We start from the raw sequence: 9261 nt of genomic DNA, 5'->3' as shown, positions 1-9261 counted from the left end.
GACCGAACCATCGAAACCCTGGATTGGTCTGGAAAACCCATGTACCGAGGTGGACAAGGTCCTCTTCGCCACAGCCACGACCGTCACCATTGGAGATGGAGCTACTACTCTTTTTTGGGAGTCCTCTTGGCTTGACGGTTGGAGGACGAAAGATGTTGCTCCCAAAATTTTTGAGTGTTCCAGAAAGAAAAAGTCGACGGTTCAGGAAGCCTTGCAAAACAACTTATGGGTGAGTCAAATTAATCTGCACCAAGGTCTCTCCCTGGAACACATTCAACAATTCGCCTCCCTTTGGGAGAACATCGGTGCCACTCATCTTGTTGCTGATGCCTCTCATAGGATTACTTGGAAATTCACTATGGACGGCACCTACTCAGCTAAGTCAGCCTACAATGCGCAATTTGAAGGACACACGCTCGCCCATGCATGTGACTGTTTGGAAATCTTGGGCACCGCCGAAATGCAAATTTTTCGCCTGGCTCGTGATGCAAAATAGAATTTGGACTGCTGGTAGACTTGAGCCGTGGATGGCCAATTTGCGGTCTTTGTCCCCTCTGTAAGCAAACCGTAGAATCCTCCATGTATCTTCTTTGCCACTGTCTTTTTTCTGTAAGGGTGTGGTGCGACGTTGTCCAATGGCTTGGGCTCCAAGACGTCATCCCTACGGAGTGGAGCACTGCTACTTCGGTGAAAGACCGGTGGCTCCGGATCGCCCATCGAGGGCCCCTTCGCGGTCAGCGATGACCGTCCTTTTGATGCTCGTCTCTTGGGAGATTTGGAAGGAGCGCAGCGCGAGAGTTTTTCGCAACTCGGCAACCCCCACCACGGTGCTAGTGCGAAACATTAAGAAGGAAGTTAGATTATGGGTGATGGCGGGAGCGAATAACTTGGGCGTTGTAATGCCGCGAGAGAGATGGACTTTCTTTACCCTCTCCAGGGATCCTTGTTTTAAACCCTCTTCTTTATTAATGGAAATGGCAAGCCTTTTCTCTTGTTTTTAAAAAAAAAACACTTAATCACTTTCACGCCTGGAAGACCCAACCTCACGCAGAAAGCAGAACGATGCGGCGTTGCCGTGCGATTGAATCAACGAATCCACTCGCATGCAAAACTTCGTCTTCCAGGCTGCACCACTGCCGCAACTTACTAATTGGCCCGATCCACGTCAGCCATCTTATCCGGACCAACTGCATCTGGCCATCCGGGCTCTGCCAGTGTGTCGACCGAGAAGAAGGCAGCGGCAGTGCACGCTGCGCTTTTATTCTCGTGTAGCGCCAGGGTGCTCTGCTCTGCCCGCGCTTGGTTGCGTTCGTCGTTGCCTGTAAAGAAGATAAAGATGAACACGGAGGAGCCAGAAGACGGAGGGTCCTACGTAAGTAAACGAGCGGGCCTGCTGCTAAATGAAAGAAGCATCAAAGCAAGACCGACCGACCTGGCCTGGTCGTTTGGCTCGGGTTCGGGTTCTACGGCGCTCTGCCAGGAATGGTGGATGTGTCTCGCGTGCACTTTTTTTTTTTGACAATCTGTCTCGCGTGCACTTGGCAGGCAGAGGCAGGTGAAAAGTAAAGAGCATGGAGGACAGATGACCGGTGTGGACGTGCAGTGGTGGGAGTCAGTCGCGGGATGCAGAATTTCTTTCCACCTCGTTTATTTTTTGATCTTTCGTCAGAGGGAGAACCTTTTTGCGTGAAACGGGCCGGCATCGGGGCTGTTCGCGCGCTGGATCGGGCCCAAAAGTTGGTGCGTTGTCCTTCTGGATAGACGAGGCCCGGGATCGATGAGCGGTAAGCCTTTGCCAGGCCAGACCAATGGGCTAGTCTGGCGCCCGTCCGTGTCCAGAAACAAAATCTCTATGATGGCCGAGTACTCCCTGCGAAGATCATTTTAACTTCTTCCGGTTGAATGTGCGCCATTTGTTGCAACCTGGGAGTTTTCCCTTTTTTCGTAGATCCGTTTATTCAAAATGTTTTATCTCTTAAACCATGCGTCCAAATCTTGAACCACTTTCGCCGTTGGATTCCTCGCGTCAAGATCTTCAAAACTAGATCCAATGTTGATAGGTTTTGACGAACTTTTTTTCACAAAAAAACCAAACGAAAAAATCGAACCGGAAGCATAGATTTTTTCCCTTTCTAAAAGAGGCACGCCCATGCCTCTGATGAAATCATAACCGTGCCTCTCGTGAAAAAAACAGAAAACCCATTTTTTTTGTTTTCGGGGAGGCACGACCATGACTCTCACAAAAGCACAACCGTGACTCTCGCGAAAGCACAACCGTGCCTCTCGCGAAAGCAAAATCGTGACTCTCGCGAAAGGAAAAAAACAAAAACCGTGTTTTTTCCCGTTTTCAAGAGGCACGGCCGTGACTCTCGCGAAAGCACAACCGTGTTTTTCGCGAAAGCAAAACTGTGCCTCTCGCGGAAGCAAACCGTGGCTTTCGCGGAAAAAAAAAAGTTTTTTTGCGCAAATTTTTTTGTCGAAAAGTTAGGAAAGACCGGTGAAAAACCAAAACGTCAAAAAGACCCGGCAAAAACCGTTTTAAAAGCAGAAAACGCGTGCGAAAAAATAAAAAAAACAAAATTTGGAGGGAGCACCCGACACGTGACGAATGACTGAGAGTGTGCCAAGTGGCGGTGATCGTTGCGAGGCTCCCGAATGAGCGCTTTTTAATTAGCGCCCGGTTCCAACAAAAAAGGAAAAACCTTGTCTAAATAAACCAAAAAAAAAAACCCGCAGTCGTTCCTAGTACAGCGCATTTGCGCCACGTGAACCTCCACGGGCGATCCGCGGCACATGCGCAGGCGATCGCACGCACGGCGCGCCCAATCAGAGGCCCCGACGACCCTGTAAACGAATCACATGGACCCGGGAAGCGAATCTCATCGAATCCGGGCCGAACCGCAGCCAACCGATCAGAGATCACAGGCCCGTCCCCGTGGGACTCGATCGCCAGCAGCAGACAGTAGTAGTAGACCCCGTACTATATAAGGCCTGGCTACCGGCGGAAATGGCTAGAAGGCGCCCAGGAAGCATCATCGCAGAGAGACAGAGAGAGAGCTAGCTGTCAGTTGTCCGTGGCGGGCTACGAGGAAGGGAGCAGGTCGCGCCGCGCTTCGTCGCCGGCCAACCATGGCATGGTGGCGCGAGAGGGTTGTCGCGCCGGTGCGGCGGGCCTGGCTCGCCGTGGCGCGGCGGGCGCAGAACCGCAGTAAGTGCAGCTACCTAGCGCCCAGCAAACCGACCTCCATCGTTTCTGCAACGAATTATCTCTGAATTAATTTGCGTTAGTTCCTCGATCGATCCCAATAAAGGGAAGACTAGTACTATCCCTCCGTTTCAAAATACCCCTGCCATGGCTTCAGTTCAAATTTGAACTAAGTTGCTGCACTTTGTATACTATAGTTCTTATAAAATTACAGCAGCAGTAGTATATGTTTTCCCGAAATATAAATAGACAAATGTGCCAAGGAAAGAACAGGTCCATGCATAAAGTAAAATCAAGGGCGAGCATTACAATGCTGCTGGTACTAAACCTATGCTGCCTTTGCTTATAACGGCCTATTTGGACATATACATGGTACTAAGCCAATGAACAGGTTTTTTTTATAGACTATCAGTGTTTGGGTACTTTGAATTTCTCATTTTATTATTTTTGCTAGCCAAATGTAGTCTTACAAAACTAGGAGCGACGCATTTTCTACCACATGAAAGCTTGTATTTTCTACTAGGAAACAACACTAACCATTTTTGTTGGCAAACCGGGCGCAGGGAGCACAGGGGTGGTGGACCTGCACAGGGACGTGCAAACCTGCGGATACGACGATGTTCAGGTGATGTGGAACATGCTGAGCTCGGAGAAACATGCCCTCGGCCACAGGCCGGCGGCGCCTGAGAAGCCGCCGCGGCGGCGGGCCACGTTCTGGAGGGCGTCGTTCTGGAACGTCGGAAAATGCGTGGCGCGGTGAGCCCCGCGACTGAACTCTGGCGCAGATAAAGCGACACTGCGCCATCTAATAATCTCCAATAAGCCTGCTGCTACCATCTGGTGAGATGTACAGAGAATGATGTTCACCTGTAAGATGTTAGATGGGGCTGGGAAGAATCGGTCAGGGGCATCTCGCCTGCTGGCTTCTGCTGTTTGTATTGCTTTCCCTGCTTTGTTGTGGAATGAATCAAAGGCGGCAGACTGTGGCTTAATCCGTGTGACGATGCTACAAATTTCAAGCTCTGATCTTGTGTGCTTGTGGCATGGAATAGGCATATACTATACATTTAAAATCAGAATTAGGGCTCATCTCATTATACCTGAATTTGATGCGAGGCAACAGTTTGTAACTAAATAGAATAGCAGCTCTGTTTTCCCCGTTTTCTCAAAATAACAGAAAAGGGATAGTAAACACACAAATACTCCTTCCGCTCAGTATTATATGTTCTAATTTTTTTCTGAATCAGATGTATGTCGACATGTTTCAGTGTGTTTGTTCACTCATTTCAGTCCGTATGTAGCCATATTCAAATATCCAAACCTCTTATAATAGTGAACGGAGGGAGTATTACACACCATACGGGTAAAGTGCTGTAATATGACACGAGACAACTCAAAATTGACACCATACTATTTGTGCAGTTTCAAATCAGCTTCCTATAATAGGGGGAAAAATGGTGTAATGTAAAGTGACTGATTATGAATGTACATAAAGTCCCTAAAGATAGACAAAAATTCTCTGTCTCCTTTAAATCACGATGGAGATTTCAACTCCAGTGCTGCTCCAGAAAAACCACAGGCTACTTTGGAATTGTACACAAAAAAGAAAGCTGGAAGTTGGATGAAGAACATTCAGATTATCTTATTGACACTGAAGAGACTTCCTGCAGCCAAAGAAAAGTGAACATTAGACAAGCGCAGAATTTCTTTAACAAAAACTATTTTGGTGCAAGCCAAACAGCTAATACTGGTTCAACCCACAAGGCATCTTTCTATAACTACAGCATCTTGTATGAATCAAAATTGCTGATAGTTTGCAAATCAAACTCGGACCCTAAGTTCTCGCGAACACCATGATAAAAGGCATGCTGTTCACCAAAATTGGAAATATATTAAAGATGCGCAAATCATTCTTCAGCCGTATTCTCTGCAATAACAAACTATCATTTGAAGGAGCGCTGGCAAAATGAGAATACTAAGTTCTGCTAGGATAAAATACTTTGATATGAGAGATACTTGATCCCATTCTTAAAACTATTTCAATTACTGCGCTAAAAACTAGTAAAATTAATTTTAAAACATACTCAAGCATTCACTATCCAGTCATGAATTATTCTGTAGCAACCAGCCCATCATAATATTTCGTAAATGGAGTTCATGAATAATAAAAGTAAGCAGGTGAAGTACATGCAATGATCTAAGCTTAAAGTTCAGAACAGACTACGCTAGGCAATACCACAGAACACTTACATAGCATTTCAACCACCAAAAGATCTAGATACGTTGCATCTGTTGAATCATTTCAGGATCCAACAGTCCACTGCTGTAACTGGATGGCACAGGGGAAATTTCCTGCCTTCCTTGCCACTCTTCACCAGGCCTTAAAGTAATTGGCTTCTCAATACGTGCAGCCCCTACACACAGCATGCACTTGTACTCCTCGGCACCAAAATCTGGCATTGCTTTTGCTTTCCTGTCCCATGGGTTCCAAACAACTGCAATCAAAGGAAATATAGCGATGACACACCACAAAAAACAACTCGACCAACCAGGCACTAGCACCTGGTGGCATCGTTTAGAGAAAAACAACCTGACACCAGTCACCGCACGGCGCAGAATACATTCCACCTCATGCAGAGTCTAACTCTGGTGGGCGGATTGGCACTGGCACATGCCCACCAACCGAGTATTTAACGACGACAGACCATGGAAGTAAACAAAATCAAATGCCAAAGTAACCACTCATGTTTCCATAGTATGGAGTGTGCTCAATTTAGAAAGAAAAATGAAGCTAACTCACCAACATCAGGAAGTTCCTTTTTCCTTAATACGAATGTCCTTTTTTTCTCATGGTCAATTGTCACAATCTTGGGTGGGGCACTTAGATATATCCTGTCCACCTTCATAATCAACGTTCAACACAGTTAGTGACTTACCACAGTGGCCCCATAATATGAAGCATATACAAAGCTTACTTCAGATTCGAATACAACTGCATCGCCTTGTTCAGTACAACGAATCTTAGATTGTAGATTATCATGATAGTCCAAGGTATCCAAACCCTCAACCCGTACTTCGCTGGAATGTGAAACACATGCTTCAGAGAACAAAATATTAAATCCTAAAATAGTGCCTAAGTAAAAAAAAATGTGTAATAGCCAAGTTGTTCATTCACAAGTGTATCTATTCTGCAATTGAAATAGTGCTGAAGTATTGAATCCTAAAATGGCTCATTCAACATGACTCAGCACTACAGAAAATGCTATAGAAGGTACAGTCAGTCCTTCCCAACAAAATAATTTCAGGAAATACAAATACAAGTTAATACAAACAAAAAAATTAGGAAATAAAGTAACATTCCAAAAGGTACCTGATATCAGAGACTGAAAAGTATGTGTGGTATGCAAAAGTAAATTGGAATGGCTTGCCATCAGCATTCTTATTTTTTATTCGAGATGTGAGGATCAGATCTCCCCTCGGACTAAGAGCAACTTGCAAACGAAGTTCATAACTGCAATGTAAGGATAATCAACATCATCAATTTAACATGGGAACAAGGAATTTAATATTTACTAGACACAAACCTGTGTGGCCAGGTCTTCATATCTTCTTCAGACTGCTTGAGTATCAAGTCAATATGACAATCAGAAGTGGTATCTGGAAGAGGAGGACTCTCATCAACACTCCAAAGTCGGTTCCTCGCGAATCCATGCTGTTCAAGAACTCCGTGGTTCCCTAACTGCATGATGGTAATGCTCATTTGGGTACTAATATATTGGAAAAGCATAACTAGACTACTAACAGCAGGAGGAGCATACTTGAGGAAAACAAATTTGTATGCCCCCACGAATCGCTTTTGGTGGTTTGAAAGAAGCCTGCAAAGGAAAAAAATTGAAATGCATGATGAAGTATAGGCAAAAGATGAATGCAGAAGGCGCTCCAGAGAACAATTGGTCCACAGAATATCCGTTTATCAAAACTAAATATATGAGTACCTTCTTACTGAGAAATAGCTGTTGTTCTCCAGAGTTATTTTTCCAAGAGGTTACTTGGCCTCCATACAAGTATACCTGATAACAAAGAAACCGAGAGGTGTTGAATGCATTTATACACATAAGTTCAAAAAAATCATATACAGAGACACTGGGATTTTATGCCTGTTCAGTTGGATGGATAATCAAGCAACGCGGTATTACCCTTATGGTAGGGAAACTGTTACTGATACTTTTTGTATTGTACATCAATTCCTCGAAAGCATGCCCTTAATGAAGACATATCTGCTTCAGGACTGGCTCAAGCTCAACTAGATAAGATTATAAACATAGATTTATATGAAGTTTTACTACTGAGGCACTGAGCTAACCATACAGCCGTAATTACTTCAGACTAGATCACACTTCAGTTTGTACTGCCAAAGCAAAGAGATGGAAACTGGTTTAATGAAACAACTCAAATAAGTATGATGTCGTCCAACAGATTTGCCCCCCATTGTGCAGAAGAACGTGTGTTCCTATGTCCAACAGTCCAGGAGAGGACGGGAGATAATATTGCAATATTTGCATTAACCTTCATCATCAGGTTTTTCTGAAATACTGAAATACTAGAAAATAGAAATTAATTGACGAGTTTGGCAGCACAAATGTCGACACTAGTGGCATGCCAACAGTGTCACATCGAGGTTTGATAGGACATCAGCCTGATAAATTATTATTCAGCTAAGCTGTCCAGAACCTTTATAATATACTCCAAAGACAATTAAAACAAAACATGCCAATTCTTTTCAGAATAAGTCAGTGCTGGCATCTTGCATGTTCACGAACTAAATGTTCCTATTTGTTCACTGGCGCCAATCAATAAAAACTTTAAAAAATATACAATAAAATTTGAAGGATGAGCAGGCCAGGCCCATCAGCCATGACCGAGTAATTTTAACACACAAAAAAAAAAACAATAGTGAACATTGAACATGCCAAGTACACCAAAAGGATACTGGCAAGACCAGGTTAAGACACAGCTAAGCGAAGACATCACAGAGCCCACACCGGACCAACCATTTATCCACATAGCTCAACAATCAAATCAATCACTATTAAAAAATCAAGGACCGCAGGAAAACAATCATGCGCCTCCACCAATGTCAAGGGCCAAACAAAAAATCGGCATTTGACCGAACTATCTTTATCTCCTACATGGTCACAACTCAGGTACATTTATTCAACACCAATTCCATTAATCCCTCTAGTAAACCACAGTTAACAAGAAGTAAAAACTTAATTACCCACTTATTGTACTGTGACAGTGCAAATGCATTTTTCTTTTCTTGCGATGACTATGCAGATACACCCGATCAGCCCTGCCCAACTCTTCAACGAACTAAAACCAACCGATTTGTATGGATCGCGGCGAGACGAATGATCAGATCGAGCAAAAGCTTCTATTTCTACCATGAGGAGCGGGCGAAGACGAAGGTACCAGAGGTGGCGTGGATTAGGGTTTAGATGGGGGAAGGAGAGGGAAGGGTGACCTCGGCGGAGCTGCCGCGGGCCTCGCGGAGGACGAACTTGTCGAGGCCGGTGGCACGCTCCTTCACGCGCTCCACGGAAGAGGCTCTCCCGGCCATCCAGGGCGGGTCCGCACGGGGAGGAAGGCGCTGGATCGCCCGGCGGCGGACACCGCGGCCGTGGTCGCCGAGGAGGAAGTGGCGGTTCGGGCCCGGAGAACGCGGCGGGAAATGGAGGGAACACGGAGATTGGAAGAGGGGAAGGGGGATTATAGGAGGCACTTTCTTGTTTATAGGAGGGGTGGAATCGAGCCAAGCAGGCTCGTGGCTCGGGGTCGCCAGGCTCAGGCTCGCAAATAGTCCAGGTGGCTTGAGAGATAGAAACTTCGCTGAACACGGGGGCCCACGATGCGTGCTGACCGCAAAAGGGTGGGGGCCCAGGATACCCTGCCAACCGCGCGGCGCACGCGGCGAAGAACGACGGCGGTGTTGGCGCCCGGCCGGGGGTGCCGCGACGGAACGGCCACCGGCCCGCGGAGGGAAATCATGGCGCCAA

The 9261-nt window shown here is 45.8% G+C and overlaps 2 protein-coding genes across 4 annotated transcripts; one reads left to right on the top strand and one right to left on the bottom strand.

Annotated features, from left to right (window-relative positions):
- Nucleotides 1–3031: 3031 nt before the first annotated feature.
- On the top strand, nt 3032–4224 carry LOC119325173. Its single transcript, XM_037598925.1, has 2 exons — nt 3032–3208; nt 3769–4224. Exons 1-2 carry the CDS (start codon nt 3130–3132, stop codon nt 3963–3965), a joined length of 276 nt encoding a protein of 91 aa, XP_037454822.1. The 5' UTR covers nt 3032–3129; the 3' UTR covers nt 3966–4224.
- Nucleotides 4225–4551: 327 nt separating this feature from the next.
- LOC119325557 (putative glucose-6-phosphate 1-epimerase) lies at nt 4552–9054 on the bottom strand. Of its 3 annotated transcripts, none has more exons than XM_037599288.1 (9): nt 8730–9043; nt 7201–7275; nt 7024–7080; nt 6790–6944; nt 6576–6716; nt 6181–6283; nt 6006–6105; nt 5456–5700; nt 4552–4869 (listed from the first exon to the last, which is right to left on the bottom strand). In XM_037599288.1, exons 1-8 carry the CDS (start codon nt 8823–8825, stop codon nt 5480–5482), a joined length of 948 nt encoding a protein of 315 aa, XP_037455185.1. In that variant the 5' UTR covers nt 8826–9043; the 3' UTR covers nt 4552–4869; nt 5456–5479. The 3 variants fall into 3 exon arrangements, with proteins under 3 accessions (XP_037455185.1, XP_037455186.1, XP_037455187.1); XM_037599289.1 differs by lacking the exon at nt 8730–9043 and adding an exon at nt 7402–8142; XM_037599290.1 differs by lacking the exon at nt 4552–4869 and adding an exon at nt 5796–5869 and having other exon boundaries at nt 5560–5700; nt 8730–9054.
- Between the last annotated feature and the right edge of the window lie 207 nt (nt 9055–9261).

The sequence above is a fragment of the Triticum dicoccoides genome, chromosome 6B, assembly GCF_002162155.2.
Source record: "Triticum dicoccoides isolate Atlit2015 ecotype Zavitan chromosome 6B, WEW_v2.0, whole genome shotgun sequence".
Classification (NCBI taxonomy): Eukaryota; Viridiplantae; Streptophyta; class Magnoliopsida; order Poales; family Poaceae; genus Triticum; species Triticum dicoccoides.
The sequence above is the reverse complement of the archived record's forward strand: the minus strand, read 5'-3'. Positions and strand labels throughout refer to the sequence as shown.

Coding starts and splice junctions, on each gene's coding strand:
- LOC119325173 (XM_037598925.1), top strand. CDS start 3,130: ATGGCATGGTGGCGCGAGAGGGTTGTCGCGCCGGTGCGGCGGGCCTGG. Junction 3,209..3,768: donor GCGGCGGGCGCAGAACCGCA/GTAAGTGCAGCT, acceptor AACCGGGCGCAG/GGAGCACAGGGGTGGTGGAC.
- LOC119325557 (XM_037599288.1), bottom strand. CDS start 8,825: ATGGCCGGGAGAGCCTCTTCCGTGGAGCGCGTGAAGGAGCGTGCCACC. Junction 6,717..6,789: donor ATGAAGACCTGGCCACACAG/GTTTGTGTCTAG, acceptor CTTACATTGCAG/TTATGAACTTCGTTTGCAAG. Junction 6,284..6,575: donor TTTTCAGTCTCTGATATCAG/GTACCTTTTGGA, acceptor TTCACATTCCAG/CGAAGTACGGGTTGAGGGTT.